The 24,554-nt window shown below is 40.1% G+C and overlaps 3 protein-coding genes across 3 annotated transcripts; 2 read left to right on the plus strand and 1 right to left on the minus strand.

Annotated features, from left to right (window-relative positions):
- The first annotated feature begins 2,456 nt into the window (after positions 1 to 2,456).
- Positions 2,457 to 12,278, plus strand: mtg1 (mitochondrial ribosome-associated GTPase 1). The gene is made up of 11 exons (XM_079512467.1): positions 2,457 to 2,732; positions 4,058 to 4,122; positions 4,702 to 4,806; positions 5,554 to 5,640; positions 6,158 to 6,214; positions 8,176 to 8,266; positions 8,378 to 8,439; positions 9,222 to 9,318; positions 10,005 to 10,086; positions 10,181 to 10,293; positions 10,952 to 12,278. Exons 1-11 carry the CDS (start codon positions 2,630 to 2,632, stop codon positions 11,047 to 11,049), a joined length of 960 nt encoding a protein of 319 aa, XP_079368593.1. The 5' UTR covers positions 2,457 to 2,629; the 3' UTR covers positions 11,050 to 12,278.
- Positions 12,279 to 14,030: 1,752 nt separating this feature from the next.
- On the minus strand, positions 14,031 to 15,513 carry sprn (shadow of prion protein; the record flags this gene model as incomplete). Its single annotated transcript, XM_079511945.1, has 2 exons — positions 15,480 to 15,513; positions 14,031 to 14,516 (listed from the first exon to the last, which is right to left on the minus strand). Exon 2 carries the CDS (start codon positions 14,514 to 14,516, stop codon positions 14,031 to 14,033), a length of 486 nt encoding a protein of 161 aa, XP_079368071.1. The 5' UTR covers positions 15,480 to 15,513.
- A 734-nt stretch (positions 15,514 to 16,247) lies between these two features.
- On the plus strand, positions 16,248 to 23,797 carry LOC306930597 (enoyl-CoA hydratase, mitochondrial-like). Its single transcript, XM_079511650.1, has 8 exons — positions 16,248 to 16,413; positions 17,819 to 18,016; positions 19,341 to 19,468; positions 20,765 to 20,864; positions 21,252 to 21,356; positions 21,591 to 21,710; positions 22,515 to 22,582; positions 22,670 to 23,797. The coding sequence occupies exons 1-8, from the start codon at positions 16,317 to 16,319 to the stop codon at positions 22,733 to 22,735; spliced, it is 882 nt and encodes a 293-aa protein (XP_079367776.1). The 5' UTR covers positions 16,248 to 16,316; the 3' UTR covers positions 22,736 to 23,797.
- Positions 23,798 to 24,554: the final 757 nt, after the last annotated feature.

Genomic DNA, 24,554 nt, shown 5'->3' on the forward strand with positions numbered 1-24,554 from the left:
ACTGTACAAGCCTGAAGTGAAGAGCCTGGCTGCTCATCTACTGGACATCTTCCATGATCGCCCCTTTATAATGGCATATACTGTATCTAAATGACGGAGCGGTTGAGCAAAGACCCGCCTGGCAGCACTGTTTAATGCAATTTATTTGTGTGAGTTATACCTATTATTATTTTTTATTAGTCATGACAAAGTTGTTAAAGTCAACAGTATGTATGTCCATAAAATAAGCAAGCAGCATGCGCAGACAATACACTAGTTCTTTCTTTCAATAATTTTATTATATTTTCACAATCTGGCTAGCCTACTTTCCTAATGTTTTGATGCTTCACGTGACAGATGTATGTATGCATATGACGGTATAGTTTCAAACTAGTGTATTTAAGAAGATGATCAGGAAAAATCATCATAACAAAATGATTGAAACAAAGAACTAGTGAATTGTTTGCTAGCGTGCTGCTTGTTTATGTTATGGAAATGCATACTGTTGACTTTTCAACTTTGTCATGAGTAATTCAACAAAAAATACTTATAACTCGCACAAATAAATTGCATTAAACTGCTGCCAGGCGGGTCTATGCGCAACCGCTCCGTCATTTAGATATATGCTTTATAATGTGACCACATTTTGTAAATATCCATTTAACCCATTTAGGCCGAACGGTTTTCTGAAAAACCTATGTCAGTCGTTCTCAACCTTTTCCATGTCAAGGACCCCTGGAATTATCTGTATTTGGCCGCGGACCCCCATCTGAACATATGTTGTTCCAGGCCCCCCAGATGCAAAGATATGAGTTAAAAACATTTGCTGTGAAAGAATATATATTCAAAGATTTGTGCCATATATTCATGATATATTTTTTAAATGGCTAAAGTAGGTCTAACATAATGCTTAAATTTTGTAAATTCCTGTTAACGTGTGTGTGTGTGTAAATCATTGTTTTATATTCCCATTAAAATTGTTTGTTATTGTATTTGCAGCCTTTTAATGTTTGACCAGGGGTTTCAGCAGTTCTTGCACTTCTCTCTAAATATGGCTTAATGCCTGAAGTATAAATAATCTAAAACCATAGACTTGCGTACGTCTGAGATTGAAGGGCAAATAATACAAATATTTGTATCTTTTTATTACTACAGGTTTCTGCTCATTTGTTTAAAGGCATTTTGCTCAGAGGTCAAAGCTAGTGTAAAGTTTTTTAATTGGGGTAGACAACCAGAGATAATTGCCAGGTGCTCAGACAATGTAAGCAGAAAGCTAGCAAAGGTCTCATTACGGAAATATGATTTTTGCAGTCACTCTTTTCCAGAGTGACTTAAATAATTAAGGTAAGCGACACATTGTGAGCTTGTGATCAAATCAATCTTAATGAGTAATAATCTGAATCTGCAAAGTAACCTGTCAATTGTAGTACAATATTTTCCTCTGAGCATGTAGTGGAGCAGGACTATAAATTAATCCAGTCATCTCTGGCAGGTGTTGTAAACTAATTTATCTGTCAGAGCATGTTAGTTCAGTAATGGGGAGACCTCTCTCCAGCTCTTTAGTAAAAGGAAAGGGCATTAATTTTCAGGCTGGGATACCAAGTTTATCCAATCAGCAGAGAACTGACAGGACAAAAGATAGCATGATGCCATATTTAGATGCTGTTTTAGAAGATCAGTGGTTCTCAAAGTGGAATCCGGGTTCCTGAGGATGTAACTCTTGAGTGTACAAATGGAACCATAAGTTTGAGAACCACTTTCTGAGAATCCTGGAAAATGCCAAATGTACATTTAGGCAAATCCTTATCTGCTCTCAGCCAGTAGATGGCACCAAAACAACACGCTACTGAAAACAATTTGGGGTTTTTTAGGAATAGTTTATGATTTTCTAACTGTCCTGACTGCCTGACATGCAGTGATGATGCCCTTTAAAATGTTAATATCTTAGTACTGTACCAACACTCTAAACTAAAGAAATGTACAAATTAGGGGCTGTCAAAATCTGGAGTGGACCTAGTGGAGTGGTGGGTTGCAATGGTTGCAACTAACCAATGACATGAGACTACCAGAAGAATGCTCTGACCTTGACTACTACAAATGGACATTTATTGTTACATGATTACATGATCTATAGCCCCATGTATGGAGACAACAGCGGATTGATTGATTGATTGAAATATGTATTAACAGTTTGCAGAATTACAGTACAATTCAAGCACAACTCAATACAAAGACTGTTAACTGTGAGTGGACGACCCAATAAAGCATTACACTTGTTTACAAGAGGGTCCACCTTGTTCAATTCATCAAACAGCCGCAACAGCGATATCCAGCGCTGACAGTGACATCAGACTAATGTAGAAACCCCAAATATGGATATACACGGGTGACATCATGACACGCATCTAATTAACCATATAAAAGAAGGTATTAGAAGCTTCGGCATTGTGTTTGTATTTGCTGGGTGTGCCAAGGGGGACATTGGTTTCAAGAACAGTACACTGCGGAACGGTATTTCTTGCCCCGTTTCAGGTCGGTCTGTAAACAGTGATGCACTAACTTGAACATGGCGGCGTGCAGAGAGATGAGGTCAATATTCAAGTACTGAGGATCTTTTAACTGCTTTAGGCTATTTACAACAACAACAAATATGAAACTTTATAATGCGCTCTGCAATACGGGGGCATTTAGAACCGTGTTTGCTTTTGGTGAACGTGAAGTGGCGCATTGGTTTCCTGGACATATGGCAAAAGGTGGGACATACATTTGTTTTTAGAAACTGTGATTATTTGCGGAATTACTTGGTTCAGTTGATAAGCTGAACACCTCGGAGGAAAAACTGAACACAACAGTGGACTTAAAGCTTCTTGTTTTGTCTCGTTCCGAATCTGAAAGATGATCGCTATTTATATGCTCGTTTGAATTGTATTTGTTTTTAATTTATGTTCGAAATAAACCCATTCATTCAAATGGAAAAGGTGTAATGCAATTGTGACTGAACACACACTTTTTTACCGATACTGTAACGTCGTACACGTACATTAACGTTACATCATGTCCACCGTGTGTTTAACAAATATATCTTTGCACAGAATATATGACTGGATACCGGTATTGGTAATATTATTCTGATATGTACAGTATCAACAGTGATACATGGATTAATATAGACGTCTGAGTCTATTAACAACTCTTATGAATGCATGATTGTGTACAGTGTCAATATACTGTATGAATGAATGCATAGTTAGAACAGACCTTCAGTGAATGTTTTAAATCAATGACCTCTTCCATACAGGAAAGGATTCCAAATAAGCCAGCTGGCTTCTTCCTTTCCTTGCATTGTATTTTTGTTCTTTGATATGTTATTGTCTATATTTTGTACTACGTGCTAAATAAATAAACCTAAACCTAATGTCTGGATAAATAAATAACACACTGACACACACACGGTATAGGTATAGTGAGATACTCGCTGTAAGCACTGGATCAGGGCTACGGTAATGGGTTCAAGCCTGGGAAATGCCAACAGTACGAGTAGCACGGCTTGTGCTGTACTGTAAGTACAGGAGCTGATGGTAGTAAAAGTATCAATACGGCAATGTAGAAATACGCTGTTACATTCAAAATGTCCTTTCTGAAAGAGTACAAAAGTATTGTTATGAATTATCAAAATGTACTTAAAGTACCAAAAGGAAAAGTACTCGCTTATATGCACAATGTCCAAGTTTTTTTAAAAGTATAAAGCTCTTGAATTTTCAAATGGCCGAAATATATTTAGGGCTGAAGTGGGTAATGTGGCTATGTTTCTTAATAATAATCAAAATCTAGAAAGTAACTATAGTAGTAACAAAAGTTTGCAGATAGTTGTAGTAGTAGAGTAGAAGTGAAATTAGTGAACATTGGAAATACAGAAAATAAGCCACCCACTCTTCATTTACCGGCATATCAATTGGGTGTCTGTCTGTAGAGTGTCCTAATGCATATCAAACTGGGGTTCTTTGACATTGAAAGGTGGAGAATCACAGATGTAGCCTTGCCATTGATAGTAACCGTGCTCTTCTGTGATCCACTGCAGGTCTCCAGCAGATGAAGTACAACCTGAAGAATGTGGACTGCATTATAGAGATCCACGATGCCAGAATATCCTTTCAATATCAATAGAATGATTTAACCACTTGACAATTCTTTAAAGCTGCAGTGCAAGTCTGTAACGTGTTTTAACGAATACGTTATTTTTAACCCGTCTTATTTTAATCTGTGTGGCCTAAGAGTGTGTTAATACAAATGTCACTGCGGTAACGTGTGTGACTAATCGTACGACTTTGACTTTGCCCCTGCCGCTCCGACTCTTCGGCTGATCTCCTTCACCGTCCTCCCCTCACTCGTGAACAAGACCCTGAGATACTTTAACTCCTTCACCTGGGGTAATGCCTCATTCCCTACCTGGACTGCACAATCCACCGGTTTCCTTCTGAGAACCATGAATTCTGAGCGGTTAAAGCAGGGATTCTGAGTGGTAGAACTGTGGTCTCACTTGGGAGACCAAGGTTTGAATCCCAGGTAGTACACAAACGTTACGGATCACTGGTGTAAAGCTAGATTCCAGTATCCATCGCTCGGTTCAGTCAACTGGAGGTAGGAAATTGTAGCGACTATTGTCCTTGAGGAGGACATTTACTATCACTAACTTTATAACATGCTTTTCTTTAACTGTAGCACATTCCCTTCTCTGGGAGAAACCCTCTGTTTCAGGAGAGTTTAGATGTCAGACCTCATGTGCTTGTTCTGAACAAGATGGACCTGGCTGATCTGTCTGGAAAACAGGTGCTAAAAGTGTACTGGTAATCTCTTTCTGCTGATCACTCCTTTGGGGCAGTGGTTCCCAAAGTGGGGTCCGGGGACACCCCAGGGGTCCTTTCCAGGGGGTCCCCAGCTAAATGATAGTTTGGAACCAAATGGACCCTTATGGGTCTGTAACTCTCAGAGTTAAATTGACATTGATTTTACAATATGAATTGGGGGTCCCAGAGATAGAAATGACATTAAATGGGGGGTCCGTAGACTAATGCATGTCAAACTGGGGGTCCTTGAAATTAAACGGGTTGAGAATCACTGCTAGAGCCGTACAAATCTTCTCTTCTGGGGGTCCCTGGGATACCTCTTCAAATGAGGCTCCGTGGGCTAATTAGTGTCAATTTGGGGGTCCTTGACATGAAAAAGTTTGGGAACCACTGCTTTGGGGGCTTGCTGTGATAATTGAGTTTGTAGTATACATACGTTCTTTTTATGCATATTTTTGACCTTTGCTGCATGTCATGTCCTGTCAGACTACTGTATCTATCAGTAAAGGCAGAAATAAGTGGAGTTCTCCTGAGTGAATAAAATTGGTATCTTAACTTGAAAATCTTATTTTCTGTTTAATAAAGAGCTGGAGAAATGGGAAGACCCTTGTTACTGAACAATATACTTTAGCAATGATGATTACTATTGGAATATACAACCTTTTTTCTTTCTATTTTTTTAATAAACAATTATAATTTTCTCTTTCTCTCTCTTTCTCTTTCTCTGCAGCGAATCCTGACGAAGCTTGAGAGGAGCGGCGTAAGGAATGTTCTCTTTACAGACTGTCTCCGTCAGCAAGATAAAAGCGTCAGAAACGTAAGAGCCATCTTCTTCAGCAACAAAGATTTTCAGCAACTGCGTAAATGTCTGTTGATTGTTTTATTTTTATTTAGTGTGTGTGTGTGTGTGTGTGTGTGTGTGTGTGTGTGTGTGTGTGTGTGTGTGTGTGTGTGTGTGTGTGTGTGTGTGTGTGTGTGTGTGTGTGTGTGTGTGTGTGTGTGTGTGTGTGTGTGTGCGCGTGCGTGCGTGCGTCCGTCCGTCCGTCCGTCTATTTATGATTTCATATTTTGTGCGCGCGTGCATGCTTCTATTTATGATTTCATATTTTGTGCGTGTGCGTGCACACACGTCAATCCTGGGAAGAGCTGTCTCCGGCACTCGTCCAGGCTACGTAAACACTAAGGAGTCAGCTTCTATTTATGATTTCATGTTTTTTTTTTGTATTTGTCTTGTTATGTGTGATGTCCTTGATTTGTATGTACTCTATGGATAAAGATGGAATTGATTAAATGCAAAAGTAAATTTTAGCATGCTGTTATCGTCTCTCCTGTAGCTGATTCCCATGGTGACCGAGCTGATTGAGGGACATCCCCGTTTCAACAGAGAAGAGGTGCACTACCAACACACTACAATATGGTCATTTCATTTTTAAATTTGTACCTGAGAAAAAAAAGCTTTTGGTTTATAGGTAAGGGATAATATCTGGCTAGGTGGTCATTGTCGAGAGATAATTCACCGACAGAGTTTAACCACCGAGGCGAAGTTTAATCACCCTTATTACATGGTTTATTACATGGCTACCTAACATAAATTAATAAATTGACCCAAAACACAACAAAAAAAGTATTCCGTAAGTTTGTGCTGGCTGCGTCTGCCCAGCTGCAGGGCTGGAGCACTGTCATGTCGGAATACAAGGAAGTGAGTTGATCAAATAGAATCTATTTTCGGGTACTGCTTTGTCTATTTCTCGCTCAAATGTTTTCAAAAACATTTTTGAGAGCAATGTTTAGCTGTAAATGTGTGTGTGTGTGTGTGTGTGTGTGTGTGTGTGTGTGTGTGTGTGTGTGTGTGTGTGTGTGTGTGTGTGTGTGTGTGTGTGTGTGTGTGTGTGTGTGTGTGTGTGTGTGTGTGTGTGTGTTTACACGGCTGCCATGTTGGAAACAGCAGTAGGCTAAATCAAGCGGGGCGCAGCTGGTGCTCAGAGGGTTTGATTAGGAGCGGAGCGGTCATTATCAAGACATAACAGACCTCTGAATTCAGCGATTGACCAATCAGAATCAAGCATTCAACCAAGCCATGTAATAATGGTTTATAACATAACTAACCAAGTTATTTCTAGGGAAGCAGGTTTAAAGACAAGGAAATAGTTGTGGGGCGACCATAGCTTAGTGCAGTAGTGGTTATGGTAGTGGCGACCATAGCTTAGTGCAGTAGTGGTTATGGTAGTGGCGACCATAGCTTAGTGCAGTAGTGGTTATGGTAGTGGCGACCATAGCTTAGTGCAGTAGTGGTTATGGTAGTGGCGACCATAGCTTAGTGCAGTAGTGGTTCCCAAAATGTGTAAATCAGAGTCTAGACCCAAAAGAGACAATTTATGTCTCCCTGGAACCCAAACTAGAGAAAATAGCGGATATACATGCTCTCAACACACAACGCTTGTTTTGAATTGTTAAATTATGTAGTATACTGTAACTGTATACTGTTACACAACATCATCTACAGTAGCTATCGCAATGTACAGATCATTATACTAGATGCATTTTCATATAATTAGTGGGCTTCAAGGCAATCATTTAGTTAGTTTAACAAATCATTGTTTGTGGCATTACTAGACTGGTGTCGTTGGTACCCAACTACCCATGGCCGCTTCCTGTGGGCATATACAATATTTATTTTAGTACACAATTTACCAGTCTCATCTGTCAAGGAGTTGAGCCAGAATATAGATCTCCTAAACAAAAGCGCATAGGAGGCATGTCACAGGGACCACTCTTGGTGTGTTAATTAAAGTAAGAAAAACTAGTGATGCACCGAATATTCGGCTGCAGAAAATATTCGGCCGAAAATGGCTAAAAATGCATTTTCGGCCTATTCGATTTCGGCCCGACTAGGCAGAAAATATATCACTGAATAGTGTATGCAATTAATGCATTCAAAAGCGCTGAATAAATGTTGTATGGACCCATAATACTGATTATTATTTAAGTTAGGTTTTGCCATAATCATGTATTTTGCCATAATCAGGTAGATTTAAGGTGCGGCCATGACAGCATTGGTAGGAAAAAAGATATATAATATTAATCATATTCGGATATTTGGTATTCGGTTTTCGGCCAACTGTTTCCTATATTTGGTATTCGGTTTCGGCCAAGAATTTCCCTTTCGGTGCAGCCCTAAAAAAACATATTTCTATAAGCTTTAGAGGTATGTTATCAGGAACTCCATTTTGAGGGTGACATGTGGAATGATTAAAATCTAACTCAGTTTGATGTAACAGGGTCATACTCATTTCATCACGATTTCATCATCATGGAGCCGGACCAATATTATCTGTGATCTTCAACTTTTCAGAACACAAGTTTTTGCCTGATGGCGATTGGTGTACCAAACGTGGGGAAGTCATCTCTTATTAACTCGTTGAGAAGAACATATTTAAAGAAAGGTACACACAATCATAACAATCTGCTGTGATGCACATCAGAATAACTTGTGATTCATACCGTATGATCATGCATGTGTTCTCTAGCAAGTATAATCTGTTGTCATTTTTCAGGTCGTGCATCCAAAGTGGGCGGGGAACCAGGTATAACCCGAGCTGTCCTGACCAGAATACAGGCAGGTGTTTTTTTTAATTAATTTGCCTCTGTGTGGCTTTGGGTATGTCTGAGTATTAGGAGCAGTTAACCCATTCAGGCCTGACGTCGAAATTTAAAAAAAAAAGTTTTCTAAATCATGACAATTTTCGGAAAGATTTGAGGCACATTTTAACGATTTTTCAAAAATAGCAGACCTACAAGTTCATAGCGCGCCACTCGGTGGCGCGCTATGAGCTTGTAGATCTGCTATTTTTCAATAGCTAAATTATAACAATGTTTAAAACACCAAAAGGGGTTCCCGCCCCAAAATGGGTTAATGGTTAATGTGGTTAAACGCTAACGTGACATGGATGCGTTCCAGGTCTCAATGGATTAATCAAACTGATGGATTCAATTATAAAACATCATTGATTTGAATATATTTGTATATTGAATTATTTATATAAAAAATAAAAAATAGGACTTATTAAATGTATCCGTTGCTTTTCACTTCAGCTCTGTGGAAGTCAGTCATTAACATGGGGACTTTATTTTGTGTCAAATTATTCATCATTATTTTTAGGCTTTAGTATTTGCTGATATCTACAGATAACGTTCGGTTGAATATACAGTATACACACAATTCACAGACCTAAAAGACTGTAGTTACAAACTACATAGTCTTTGAATAGCATAAACAGTAAAGTCCAATATCGCTACAACACAACAATAGTTAATTGAAAAAGCAATTGATAGAAATGATTCTATTTATTCTATAGATAAGAAAATAAATCAATATTGCTGTGTGTTCATTTCTCTCAGGTATGTCAGAGACCTATCGTGCACCTCTTGGACACACCAGGAGTCCTGCCTCCTAAAATTGAGAGTGTTGAGACTGGCATGAAGCTAGCTTTATGTGGTGAGTTTTTAAATTTGTTTAATTAACCCATTTAGGCCTGACGTCGAAAAAAAGAAAATGTCTTTTTTTAAATGTATTTTTTTCTGAAAAACCTCATGTTTCTATATCAGTGGTTCTCAATATTTCATTTCAAGAACCCCAAAAAGTATGTGTAATTGGCCGCCGACCCCCCCATCTGAAAATATGTCATTCCAGGGACACCCCCAGAAGCAAAGATTTGAGCTAAAAACGTTCGCTCTGAAAGAATATATTCAAACATTCGGGCCACATTTTCACGATTTTTCAAAAATAGCAGACCTACAATCGCAGATCTGCTATCTTTCAACAGCTAAAGTATAACAATGCTTTAAAACACCAAAAGGGGTTCCCGCCCAAAAAGGGGTAAACAAAGTGAGGCTGAACTAGCTCTTTGGCTATGATAGTTTAGGGACACCTAATGGAAACAAGCATTAGATTAATTCAAATTCCCAATTTAGAGTAGCAATTATCTTTTAGCCCCTTTTTTCTCCCTAATTTAGTCGTCGCCAGGGACTTTACCACTGACTGCGCCACCCGAGCGCCTGATGGATTCTGTGAATTCAAATTTCTTATTTGAAATGTCAATGTGTGTTGTAGTATGTTGTATTTCAAATACTTTTTCCACAGTTGATTTGTTTGTTTGTTTCTCTCATGTTTTTCTTGTTCAGGAACTATACTGGACCATTTAGTTGGTGAAGACATTATCGCTGACTACTTATTGTTTTCTCTGAACAAACTAGAGCAGTTCAGGTGAGAATTTCCTCAGCTTTACATCAAGGGTTAGTGCAATGCACTTTAATACTGTCAGTGAACTTACTGTCTTTCTATGTGTATACTTGTGTAGTTATGTTCAGAAATATGACCTTGGAGAACCTTGTGATGACATCCAGAATGTTCTCAAACGAATTGCTGTCAACCTACGCAAGACACAGCAGGTCACAGCTTTCACTGGAGTAGGTAAGAAACTGCGACTCCAAACATGATTTCTGCTACAAATAGTTCCAACTGGTAACATTTTTTAAATCTGTCGTGGTGTTCTACTCCCTCTTTTAGAGACATGTTTAATTAAGTATTTGAACAACTTTTGAACTTTGGTCCCTATTATTTTTGAAAGAGTGGCTCAGAGCCTCTGCCTGAAGACCAAAAGCCTGACATATAAAGTCAATATCAAGGCTAAAACTGGGTGGAAACAATTTGAGAATTTAAAAAAATAATGTTTTAGGTGGTACTTCATATTGGTATAGTGATACGATTGGTTTCCAAAGTAGCAGGCGTTTTGCAGAAACCAAAATTTGGAAGAGCCAATCAGGCCTCTGTCTGTCAATCTCAATCATAGGGCCCTGAGTGCAGATGCTGATTGGCTCTTCCACTTTTTGGTTTGTGGAAAACACCCACCCAGTGCTTGGGGCCAGACCGGTCTGCAGAACACACATGATAATGGGAATTCATGTGACCGGTTTACCAGTATTCTAGTATTCCACCATAATGCATAATGCAGATGTTACACTGTGAACATTCAGTAACCCAGAGGACAACATGATTATTAAGGCATTCACTGTAATAAATGTTGGCCTGTCCTAAATTGGAATAAAACCTGGTTTCTCCTCTCCCTCAGGAAACATAACAATCACAGTTCCAAACTACTCGGCAGCAGCGTATGATTTCATCAGAGCCTTCAGGAAAGGAGAGCTGGGAAAGGTCATGCTGGACTGAGCCATGTTTAACTGACATGATTAAACACTGGTATAGCCGTTTGTCCATAAAATCATAGATAAAACACAAGAAATGGATGAAGCAAACATTGGACACAGTGTACTGTACACAATGGGTTTTGTGTTTATTTATTAGCATAAAGACATTGGTAATCAAATCTATATTTATAATGTAGTGTCTCGTTGTCACTACAGTGTTGTCTAGCATATAGAACGTACATAAGGAGAAGAAACAGTCTGTAGCTCCTGAGTGTCTGTGATGGTGAACTGACTCAGAGTCCCTACACCAGTGATTCTCATACATTTTCATGTCAGGGAGCACTGATTTTAGTGTTATATATTAACTAATTTCGCAGGGGAACCCCCAATCAAGGACCCCTGGGTGCCCCCGGCCCCCTCTTTGAGAACCACTTCCGTAACCACTTCCTATCCCTGCTTCTGACATGAATCTCCTTTGGACCAGATATGCTTAAATTATGACCACAAAGCAGAGATACAGTAGGTGTTTCTATGAAATGTACATGTGATGTGGTGATGTGCTCACTTGGGATTACCACAGTGCTTACTTGTCTTTTCAAATGTGTCAGAAAAGTGGCAGCATCGTACTACTGGGGATAAATTAGGCTTTACAAGTTTGTGTATTTCAAGAGACCCAGTACTACTACTAGTGTTGCTGACTTATGATACCAGACTGGTGTTACTTTGACCGTATAGAAAATAGAAGTAAAACTCCTTAAACTGAGACTTTTTTTATTTTATCATGCTCATAAACGTGCTATATCTATATAGCACTGACGAAGGTCCTAGGACCGAAACGTTTGCTTTTTAATTGCACTTTGAGCACAGAGCACTTTATGAGCATGATAAAATAAAAAAAAACTGTCAAAGTTTCCCTTATGTTTTTGAGACCACCACTTCCGTAGTCAAGTTTGGAAAGAAAAAAAGGACGAAGCTAGGCGCAACAGTTTTCTCAGTGCACCAGACTGGTGTTACAAATGCCTTATAAAGTCTTATCAAAACTATGGAGATAAATAGTCGGCTGTGGAAATGATTTTACATTTGTATATAGTGCGTAAACAAAGACATGACACCCTCTCTGCTTCTAGACCGAAGCATTAAAATGTCAAACTATGTACAAGTTAGAAATTTACATCAGTAACAGTGAGTAGTGATGCTACTGTAGCAGTACAAATGTTTTTTCTATATTATGAAAATAAAGCTTCTTTTTTTTATAACAGAAGATTGAAAGCCAGAGGTTATTACTTATAAATGTAAATATGGACTGCTGTGTGGGATAACTTACAGTATTAATGGCAGAGTTATACTTCTGTTAAATCTGGTTATAGCCTATTCATCTCAGATGGTGCGTCAGGCAGAAATGCCCTGCAGGTACCAACATCTGCCTGTTGTGAAATCTGATAGCTAGCTGATGGATCTCAGCTGGGTCCGTGATTTCAATGTTACAGCAACACGTATATGGTTCCAACTTCTATTCTAAAGAATTAAGGTTTCCTGATTAATTTGAAACAAAAATAAATCTGTTGATAATGCACATTTCGCAGTAGTCATACATGAAGTGTTCTATATATGTGTGCAAACCTACATGGAAGTGTTTTAAGTTGTGATTGTTTTTCATTCCGCCACTAATTACTCTTTTTCCACAGTGACCATTTCGACAGGTAATTCATTGTAGATGTAGATGTGTTTCATTCATGTAGGTGTTTCAGTGTGCTAGCATGACGCTAACTGTACAGGAGCTGGAGCTGTGCATGTTGGCACAGTAACCTAATGAAACTGCAGAAACACTGCCACTATATATTTAACACTATTGTGACCTCAAAATTGTCACTGTGAAAAGAATCTCTTGGCCTCTACTGGAAGACCATTCACCATTGATTTTTAACCTTAGGACCTTTTTAGCATTAGGACCTCAATTTGATATGAATATTTGGGCCCTATTTTCGCCAGTACCTTACACCTTATCCCTCCTTATCCCTTAAACAACATGTTGATGTAGATTGGCTAGTTGAAACATTTCAAAACGTTTTTCGAAATAGTAAAAAAGGCAAAGAAGTTTAGGGATAAGGGGTAGGGCACTGTGGAAATAGGGCCCTTACCCCTTAATCTCTAGTACCCCAATCAAATATCAAATTTGTAATCGTTAAAACATGATTTGGTCTGACATGGTCTGTCAGAAAGGGCACACGTGCGCACACACACACTAGGGCATTAAGCAACTAGTCGACTAGTTGACTAGTAAATCCACTAGTCGACCTTGTTGGTACTAGTTGACTAGTTGATAAGAAAAATATTGTAGGCCTCAAGATCAGGTAGATTATAGTTATAGTCACCAATGTACACAGTTTTTAAATGTACATATATTTTTTTTACATAATAAACAACTAGTCGACTAGTAAACTATAGGCAACTAGTCAACTAGTAAAAATGACTAGAAGTGAATGCCCTAACATGCACATGGTCTGACATGGTCTGTCTTATTTTACAGTATGCACTGCAGGTATAGAGAGCGGTGAAACTCTTGCCATTCTTGTACTCTATTCGTATTGTACATATTATATTGGTAATGTTGAAGATTAACTATCAATCATGGCTGGGGCTCTTCGGGACACTCCTTGACAACCAACCACTGTTGCACACAGTCCTGCAGATTATAATCCCAAATGCAGAACAGTAGCCTACACCTTCCATCCCAGATAGAATCAATGAGAGCTTTGCTGCATGTTATTGTTACAGTAGACCACGGTTTCTCAGCATTGGGTCAGGGGACCACCAAGGGGTCCTAATGGACTCTTAAGGGTCCGTAACTCTGAGAGTGTACAACTTTGTAGTTATGTACACCAGATTGTTTCTATTTTGCACGCTCAGAGTTACAGACCCATAAGGGTCCATTTGGGCCCCTGGCGGGTCCCCCTATAAAAACATTGAGAAACAGTGTGTGCCATATCCATATGTCTACTAGGCCTACAATATACTGTCCAACAAGTATCCAATTTTTGGCGAGAAGGTCGCAACAATGATGGAGATGATCTGAGTGAGTGAAGGCAGGTCCCGAGCAGAGCCTGACATCAGGGGCTCATAGTAACTGGTCCTGTTGTAGAAATCCATGTCGTCGTCCGAGCTGCCCGCGCTGCTGCGCCGGTACGCGGACGCGTACCAGCCGTCCGCCGCCAGCGCCACTACGGCGCCCGCCGCGGCCGCGCCGGCCACGCGCGTCGCGCCTGAGCGCCCCGGCCCCCTGAAGCGCGAGCGCGTCGTCCCAGCGTGGCCTCCCCGAAAATGATGACCCCCGGCCGTCGAGGCGCGGGAGGAGGAGGACGACGTGCCCCGGGCGGAGCCGCGCGCCCCCCCGCGGCCGCCCCCCTTGGACAGCACCGGTTCACACAGCAGGAACGCCGACAGGAGGAGACACGTCCAGCACGTCGCCACAGCCTGGCTCATCGCCGCCATCTGGTGGAAGTGTGTGGGAACGACACGAGGACAAATGGGATTAATTAACCCGATAAATTGATATGCTCTGTGCAGGTACGACGCGACGACGCGCTTGACGAAATGACTCAAGCGAATGGAGTGAAAATACTAGACGTTTTTGTTTGAGTCACAACAGAACACATTAAAAGGTTAACTTATAAACGGGTATATGTCTATGTGATAAATCTTTAATGGTCAATGGTCATTGGTCAATATTTCAAAACAAAATATTGTTTATACAGAAAGTGTATGACTAGGTATATGACATCCCCACATAATAGAACATTATGTTATTAACATTATTATATAAAGGAACATTATGACCCAGACCCACTCAAGTGTTTGATTCCTTGGTAGCATATGGCCTCTTCATAAAGATGATGGAATGATGTTGTAGTAGCAGCTGCTCTATCAAAGTAGGTCAGTTAAAAATAAAGACCTCGCTCAAATGCCGAGGGGTTTTTCCCCCCACCTCCTTTTGCACATGCAAACAAAATATATGGATTATTAGTATTATTATTATGATCAAATTCATGTGATGAACGTTTCATTTGACTCCCAGTTATATAAACGGAATGAAATCATCTCGCGCTTTATATGATTAGGCCACTTGAGTTTAGCCGATAGGATGTGAACAGAGGAGGTGCATTGAACAGTAGCCTACCCTAGATATTGTTTATTTTCACTGATCCGTGCACATCAATTCCACATAGCTGTTCACATGATGCACTGGTATTTATTTTCCATGGAAATTCAACGGTTAGCCTACTGTGTAGGCCTATACCATACGAGGAAAAAAACAAACAAACAGAAAGGAGCATGTCCTTTCTGTTCTTTTACAGTAGAATCATAAGGAATCATCAAACGCCACAGCAAAACTAGCCTCATTTATTCATATCTCTAACCACAGCATTCACCAAGAAGAGAGTAGACCGTGCCTACCTTAAAGCACCACGCAAAATGTCTGTATAGCCTATTTGTGGTGTTTTCCCCTCACCTCACTGTAATTGCATTTATATGTTTTGTCATTCGTGCGGCAGTAAATAGTAGGATGATGGAGGAGGATATGAAATAATAATCACGGAAGACCATGCAGGGCTCGCGCGCACAGCTGTCTTGAGCGCGCCGCGCGTCCCAGTCGCACTATTTTATCATCATTATGTAGAATTATCAAATACAATCAAATACTATAGGGCTATATGACACTATATTATGATACAATAAAGTGAACAATAATATGGTATTTGACTATTGTTTTCCTTTAAACCTAATTTATTTATTGGGGCCCGGGCTGAGTGGGTCACCCGCCTTTTCCCTCGGCCTGTACACCAAATAGCCACTGAATATAGACGATCTGCAAGCTCTTTGTGACGTGGTGTGACAGTGTGAGGGAGCTTGTAGATCTGCAATTAATTTGCAATCAACAGTGAAGACATTATGGCTAGATGACGTCCATGCATACGAGCATTATCTCGTCTGCCTTCCGAATGCATTACCAACAAGGTTTAGGCTTATTTGGATAGGCGAAATAAGGCACTGGCTTCATCCCAAACCTTTTTTGTCTTAGTGCAAATGAAAGTTATGATCAAATGAAATGAAAGCATTCAATGTTCATTCTATGACCAAAATAAACTGAAACTGAACTGAACATTAGGTGGCGATATTGCGTTTTTATTAACCTAAAAAAAACACAAGAAGAAGAAAGAAAAGTCCACATTTCACAAGAAGAAGAAGAAGGAGAGGACGAAGTCACGAAGAAGCAAGTTCATTGACAACAAGATGTCTCTGTTGTGCAGAACCGCTGCTGTGCTCCTGCAGTCCGCTACCAGAACACTGCCTGTCAGCGCCTCTGTTGCTGCACGGCACTACACTACAGGTAGGCTATGTGACGTGTTGTTTACACATGCAGAACACCATCATGATGCTTCATTCATCTTTTATGTACAATTATGTCACAATGTCACAAAAGTATAGCGTCATTCATGTGCGACGCATATGGGCAACAAGCAGCAGTCTGCAAAGCATAGCTGCAAAGTCTTACCTTGTGTTAAAACTACATTATGCAAATACAAAACATGTCACTGAACATTGTCCACAAACCTTATTGTGAACAATAGCTGACACCTGTGCTGTAGCCTGGGTTCCGCATCAGTTTAGTCAGTCGCATGTAGGCTTTTCACTGGCTCTGTGACTTTGTGTCAACTCTGACCTCGATACTGATTAATCTGCACTACCACTATAATGTCATACCATAATATTCGCCTACACTTTTAAAGCTGCAGGCCAGTCCATAACCATTATATCCTGCACAACAGACATGATTTCTGCTGCTCATTCAAGAGGCAGTCCCTTATGAGCTTAAGGCAGTACTAGTACAAACCAACCAGGGTCTAAATGTCTCAAACAATGGAAGAGCACCTCCAACTACTGCAAATATTCTAGTTGAATTAAGTACCATACAGATTGGTTCTAGCTTTGCTGGTTGAGTAGTAGTTCAGTAGTTGTGGTGGCCTTTGATCCACTAGACTAGGCCTATCAGTGGCACATGGTCTTTAACAGGCCTTGACATAAGGGTCCTACTTGAATGATTAACCAAGAAGACTTAAATCCATTCTTCTTGTCATTATGTCTTGTTTATTACCTGGGTTGTTATAGGCATAGGTCGGATCAGCTCGGACCACTTTGGGTCCACTCACGAGTGTGTGACAGGAATTCATATTTATTTTGTTTGTTTGTTTGTTTGTTGCACAACAAGTGCCTTACTCTATAGAAACATGACATCCAGTGTGTGAATAAGGACAGTATAAGACTGTGGTTGTACTGGTCAGCTCCCAGGTTTTAATGTGTGTCTACATGTGCAGGGAGTTGCTGTAAATGAGCACTTGTGCTCAGCTACTACCCTGGGAAAATAAAGAACAATAATACAAAGAAATAAGTAATGCCCAAGTTGGAAAAGACAAATAATAGAACAGCTAGAACAGTCGGGTAAGTTCAGAAAAATACACTCACTTTAATGTACTGCAGCCCTTAAAATAAGGAAGAAAACGTGTATGCCATATTACAATGTCCCAAATAAATCCCAGATATCTAGTCACACGATATTGACATCGTAACAATATATTGCCCAGTCCTACTGTGAAGCACTGAGGACCCAAACAACATTCATAATGACCTTTTTATAATGCATTTTCCTCAGTGACTACCTCATTTTCCTGTCATCGTGGATGTGGAGCCAGATAATAGACAGATAATAGGGCTGATTGTTCTGTGTGTATACCTAGGTAGTCCATATGAGTACATCATTGTGGAGAAGCGTGGGGAGAAGCAGAATGTGGGTTTCATCCAACTGAACCGGCCCAAAGCTCTCAACGCCCTGTGTGACGGATTGATGCTAGAGGTGGGTCGGGCTCTCGATGACTTTGAAGCAGACGGAAGCATCGGAGCCATCGTTCTCACCGGCAGTGAGAGGGCCTTTGCTGGTAAGCTGGTTTGGTATCATTTGCACAATCTTATATCTGTTATATCATTTCATTGTTGCCGGGCAGAAACCTCTTATCTCCATATTTAAACTTGTTGTGTTGTTTCCTAAATGAATGCTTATCAAAAGTAGCACATCTACAAGCTTGACCTTGTTCGTCTGCTACTTTTGCTGTTTTGGAAGTTTTGGACATATGAGGTTCCCACCCGACAGAGACGTTGTCATCTTATATCTAAGAAGAATGTTCACAAAGGGGACACATCCAAATGATAAAATCCCAGGTGCTGGACAAGAACACATTTTAAAATTGAAATATAGAGTTTGCACACTCTTGGTAACACACACACACACACATTTTTAAATTGAAATATAGAGTTTGCACACTCTTGGTAACACACGCTCTTCCCGAGACAGGGATACTACACAATGGACACACTTTCAAATACCCCATATGTTATCAAATTATCATATGTCTTAGACATATTATCTAATCCATTAAATTTGTAAATATGGAGATAAAATAGTCCATTTAACTACTTAAAGGAGCAGTTCAACCAAAAAAACGAATTATTTTCTATCAATTACACACCCCATGAAGCCTTGAATTCATGAAGATTGTTTTGTTTTTGTCTCATTCCTAAGCCATTAAAGGACCACTTCACCACTTTTCAACCTATCTTCATATACTAGTCCTCACTAATAATCATGATAAAATGGCTACCATTTTTTTCTACTCAGTCTGTGTCTCATAGGAGGACTGTGGGCAGTTCAGAAACCTGTCCACCAGTGACATCATCGATGGGGAATCCAAGCTATTAGAAACTGCAGGCTTTCTAGTCCTGAAAAGTTGCAATGCGAAAATGGAAGCCATCGTTCTCACGATAATACAAATATAAACATTTTTGGTGGACGGGTTTCTGAACTGCCCACAGTCCTCCTATGAGAATCAGACTGAGTAGATGGTGCCATTTTATCATGATTATTAGTGAGGACCAATTATATGAAGATGGGTTGAAAAGTGGTGAAGTGGTCCTTTAATTTGATAGAATTTTGATTGAGAGACCCAGGATACTCAAAGACTCTGCCGGTCATCAAATTAATGGATTAGGAATGCGACAAAATAAAATAAATCTCCATGAATTCAAGGCTACATTGGGTGTGTAATTGATAGAAAATAAGTAATTTTTAAGCCCTATTTTTACACTAACCTAGCCGATCAAGCTTGCAGATCACATATTTTTGTAAAATAGCGCAAGATTTTTTGCCTTTTAAGGATAATGAACAGGAATGTCATGGCTAATGTGTTTAATTTCTGTATTGATCAGCGGGTGCCGACATAAAAGAAATGCAGAACCGAACCTTCCAGGAGTGTTATGGTGGGAACTTCCTGGCTCACTGGAACAGAGTGTCTACCTCCAGGAAGCCAGTGATAGCTGCTGTCAATGGATTTGCTGTGAGTCTCCCAAATCACAAACAAGCGTTGGCTTTTTTGTGTATAATCCACATTGGCGTTTTTCTAGTAGTGACATTGATTTTCTTTTTTAAACTGCCAATAAAATATTCTACTCTATATTCTCCCAAATCATGGCACAATCAACTCTAAAGGACTTTAGAGTAGACTTCGTAGGAACACTATTGTTTCATCATTATCTCTATTATATTTGTTGTAGAGGTGATTTTTCTGTTAGGATGTTTTGCTGAAAAGTTACAACACTGTTTTTAAGCCACTATAGAGCGTCGCAGTCCCGCCCCCTACCATGGACCAGGAAATTATTCTCCGTTCATTTTCCTCATAGACATTTCAGAAGACATTTACGCCGCGGACAAAGCCAACTCGAGTCGTGACAAATCATGACAACAAACACAATTTTTGGGGCCGAACAAATAATTAGAAAGAAGAAAAAAACGGCAGGTTACAACACTTTTTTTGTTGTTTTTCTTCTTTGTAATTATTTGTTTGGTCCAAAATATTGTTTGTGTTGTCATGAGTTGTCACGACTCGAGTTGGCTTTGTCCGCAGCGTAACAGTCTTTAAATAAATACTTTTTGAAATGTCTATGGGAAAAATGCATTGGAATTAATTTCCTGGTCCATGGTAGGGGGCGGGACTGCGAAACTCTATACACTCAGTGTCCAACATGTCCTTGTTAGCTGTGTTTATGGCAAAATAGAGATCTTGAACATATGAATGGCATGCCAGTCTGATGCTTTCCTACAAAATGCATCATTGGAATAGTCTGAATGCAGAGAATGGCTTCATGGATAGTATACATATATTATTGTTGATTTATAGTGATTCTCAACCTGTGAGTTTTGGGGGGTCCCCAGGCAAGAAAAGAAAAAGGAGCATTACTGCACCAAAAGTAATCAACAAGCTACTATTCAAACTTTGGTCAAATGTGAAAATAGACGATCTACTGTACAAGCTTGTAGATCTGCTCTTTTCACAAAGTGTATCTGTGGAACCGCGTCAAACAATTCCAAGGGCTTGTCAGGGTGGGGGGGGGGGGGGGTCCCAGTTCAAATATGATTTTGGAGGGTCAGGGGCCGCAGCCTGAAAAGGTTGAGAACCACTGATATAGACTACTACGCTAGCCATAAACAATGAACAGAAATGCCTATCAGGAGCTTGATAAGCATTTCATAATCAAGTTAGACTCTTAAGGTTTCACAGGAGAAATCTTTCACACTGGCAGAAAATCAATTGGAAGGTTTCTCTCTCATTCTCTAATTGTTTTTGTGCTTTTAGCTGGGTGGTGGATGTGAGCTGGCCATGATGTGCGATATCATTTATGCTGGAGAGAAGGCTCAGTTTGGACAACCAGAAATTCTGTTGGGTACCATTCCTGGTAAGAAATGTTGCTATCTTTCGTGTTAAAACCTGCAATCCGGAACTTATTTCAACCACGCACTTTAATGCTGTTGTCCCTTTTTTTTGGGGGCATATCATTACAAGCAAACGTTATGAAAGATTATCAGAATTTTCCAAAATGGCAAGCTCACAAGATGTCGCAATGTGACGTGTTGTGAGCTTTTAGATTAGCTATTGTTTTGTATTCATTCATCATACAGTGAAGAGGGTAATGAATAAAACATTGTAAGCAATCTGTATGGTAGTATACTGTATGTCAATACAATATTACTAGTAGTACATCTGCAGCCACAGTGGTTGGAGACATTTATACCCTTGGGTCAGGTAACCCTTGACATGGTTTTGTGCTTTTGTGTGACTGCAGGAGCTGGTGGTACTCAGCGACTCACCCGCGCTGTGGGTAAATCACTGGCTATGGAGATGGTGCTGACGGGAGATAAGATTAATGCACAGGATGCCAAGCAGGCGGGTAACTCAGCCTCATTTCATAATTACTTTTCTGACCATGGTAGTCCATAGTCTCATACTGACTGAGAGGCATGGGGATTAAATTACTTGTTCAACTAACTAATGGAACTTGTCAGCCGTTATAATTTGCTTAGCTTTGTGTTGTCAAATCCAAGTTTAGAAGACTGAATTAGGCCTGTTCCACCCATACCTGCACAGTGCACACACGGATTAAAACAACATTTCTGTTCTTCAGGTCTGGTGAGTAAAGTGGTTCCAGTAGACCAGCTGGTGTCAGAAGCCATAAAATGCGGGGAGAAAATTGCAGGCAACTCCAAGCTAATTTCAGTGATGGCAAAGGAGGCTGTCAATGCAGGTATGTGGACTTTTACTGAACCTGGCGATCTCAAAACCAAACAACTTTTAACCCATTAACACTTTCATCGCTCCCTGGCGTTCATGTGAAATTACCGCAGGCAGCCAGGCAATATCTGTGAATTTGCGCCAACTACTTCCGGGGCACACGGCTCAATACAGCGAGAGGAGGAGCAAAAAGTTGTACGAGCAGCAGCTGACATGTCTTAGTTTTCACCGTGGTAATATGGCGGGCGCGATGCGATAAAAAATCACTATTTACATCTGAACGTCGGGCGGATTGCACAAAAACAACAACTTTGGAGTATTTTTCTGAGAAAAGAAACGACAAAGAGTGGATCCTTATGGGGTGGGCGTGCATTGATCCTCATGATGGGAAGAACGTAGGTGCTGTCTAGCAGCCTGCACAGCACGAAAGGTTAGTGTTGAGCTTTGGCTGCTTGGAATTGATATAAACCTTACAACCTGCCATACAGTATGATGGGTATGGCGACCTTGGGGTAAAATCTTAACCCGTCATCTGACGGGTTATGAAGCGTTTTGGCGTAATCGTCAAATCTTTCCGTGCCGAGGACCTGCAAAATTATATGTATTTGGTGTTTGTGGACCCCCATCTGAATATGGTTTGTGCCCCAGAAAAGAAGATTTGTGTAAAAGAAATTAATTAAATTATTCAACATTATTTCAACAGTTTTCTGAAAAACATATATAGTTCAATCTAAAACGACACGGATGTGTTAATGCGTTAACTGACCTTGTTGTGTATATGTATTCCTATCACTAATTGATCGGTGTCCGTTTGCAGCTTATGAGCTGACGTTGGCTGAGGGGAATCGGCTGGAGAAGCGGTTGTTCCATTCGACCTTCGCCACGGTTAGTAGACATGTGACATCTGACTTTGCACGAACGACACAGACCGGAGCAGGTTTAAGTTTGACCTTTGTGTTTTCCCCCCACCAGGACGATCGTAAGGAAGGCATGACTGCCTTCGTGGAGAAGAGAAAGGCCATCTTCCAGGACAAGTAGATTCATGCTTGATCTCGAATCAATTCTCTGAAATCTCTTCTGTCTCATCTGAACTTGAATGCTGCTAAAATCATACAACTAAATTAGGCTAGAATTCCTATCAATTACACACCCCTGCATGAAGCCTTGAATTCATGTTTTTTTTTTTTTTTTTTTTGTCACATTCCTAAACCAATAATTTGATGCCCGCCGACTCGCCGAGTCCCCTATTGACCTAACACCCGGTCATCAAATTATTGGTGGTATAGGAAAGAGACAAAAACAAAAAGATCTCCATGGCTCCAAGGCTTCATGGGGTGTGTAATTGATAGAAAGTACGTCATTTTTGCGGTGAACTACTCCTTAAGAGACTACCCGCATTTGTACCCTAAAAGATCAGTTGCCGTCTGCATACATTGTGTTTCTACTTAAAGATGGAGTGCCACGATTTTTTTCCACCCTAAGACATGATCATCAGGTATTATTATAATATAAGGAGGAAGAACTTTTTCCAAAAAGTGTACAGTATTTGTTAAAATCATGCTTTTATGTGGACACGCCCACCGGTTCATTAAGTATGCCTGGTTTGCGGTGATGGGTGGTGATCCACCTGGACTGAAGCCGCACCCACAGCTGTAGTTGTATGATAAAGGGGGAGGGGTTAGGGGAGGGGCTGATAGTGTGATGTCACTATATTACTGTTTATTTCATTGGCCCGTTAGACTGTCCCTTGACAGTCAAACGGGCCAATGAAATAAACAGCCTCCAGGAAGAAACCCTAAATACAAAGTTAATACACCATTGCACATAAAAACGACTCCAGGGTGTCTAATGAAGTACTGTCACCTCATATAGACACCTGAAAAACTGGAAAAATACAAAAATTGTGGCACTCCATCTTTAACAAACTGTTTGCAATATTTGTCATAGCTGGTGGTAGAACTGGAGCTATTGGCTCATGATGACGACGAGTGATTTTTGCCTTTTGTTTTCACTGTCACATTGATGCCTACATTGTAGGCAAATACCTTTTCCTACAGTATGTACATTTTTGCTAATAAATCTTGTCGTGGTTTTGAGTAACTGAGTGGACAATTAATTGAAGTTATAGGAAGGAATGTCTAATCCCTGAGGGGTAATGCAGTTGTCTTTTAACGTGTGGCTTTGTTGGAGGCTAGCTGTTTGTCTGTAAGAGGGTCTGTCCATTTGTGTTTGTATGTGTATCATCGGAGCTATAATCTTGCAAACTGCTAGACCTAGAGCAGCACATTTTGCACAAGACCAGTGGTGGAAAAAGTACTCGCATGTTTTACTTAAATAAAAGTATCAATACTGCAATAACTACTCACTGCAATAACTACTCACTAATTCAAAATGTACTTGAGTAAAAGTATTGGTATCAAAATGTACTTAAAGTACCTATTATGCAGAATGCCCCGTTTCAAGTTTCAAATGTGTAAAAAAATATTTTGAAAATAACAGATCTACAAGTTCACAATGCTATTGTGATCGGCTATTTTACACCACAGCACAAGACTAATGTACAGGTCCACAATAAGCTGTTCCTACCCATGAATATGGCTTCAGTAGGTGATATGGCTTCAGTAGTTCATGGTATACATTTTTCTCAATTGGTGGTTCTGCATTGGATGTACAATACGTGATGCTATGTCAGTCATTAACTGGTTTAAGATTCTGGAATAGCTTGATTCTTGGTGATATTTGTTCCCTGCAAGTTGGGTTTTCAAATTCAGTTTAGATTGAACAGTATCATACAACTTGGAACTATATCCAGCCCAGTGTGCATTCGGAAATCCTGAAATTATTAGCCTGTCACATG

This window comes from Electrona antarctica, assembly GCF_951216825.1.
Source record: "Electrona antarctica genome assembly, chromosome: 10".
NCBI lineage: Eukaryota > Metazoa > Chordata > Actinopteri > Myctophiformes > Myctophidae > Electrona > Electrona antarctica.

Coding starts and splice junctions, on each gene's coding strand:
- mtg1 (XM_079512467.1), top strand. CDS start 2,630: ATGAAACTTTATAATGCGCTCTGCAATACGGGGGCATTTAGAACCGTG. Junction 4,123..4,701: donor TAGAGATCCACGATGCCAGA/ATATCCTTTCAA, acceptor TAACTGTAGCAC/ATTCCCTTCTCTGGGAGAAA. Junction 8,267..8,377: donor AAGAACATATTTAAAGAAAG/GTACACACAATC, acceptor GTCATTTTTCAG/GTCGTGCATCCAAAGTGGGC.
- LOC306930597 (XM_079511650.1), top strand. CDS start 16,317: ATGTCTCTGTTGTGCAGAACCGCTGCTGTGCTCCTGCAGTCCGCTACC. Junction 16,414..17,818: donor TGCACGGCACTACACTACAG/GTAGGCTATGTG, acceptor GTGTATACCTAG/GTAGTCCATATGAGTACATC. Junction 21,357..21,590: donor ACAGGATGCCAAGCAGGCGG/GTAACTCAGCCT, acceptor TCTGTTCTTCAG/GTCTGGTGAGTAAAGTGGTT.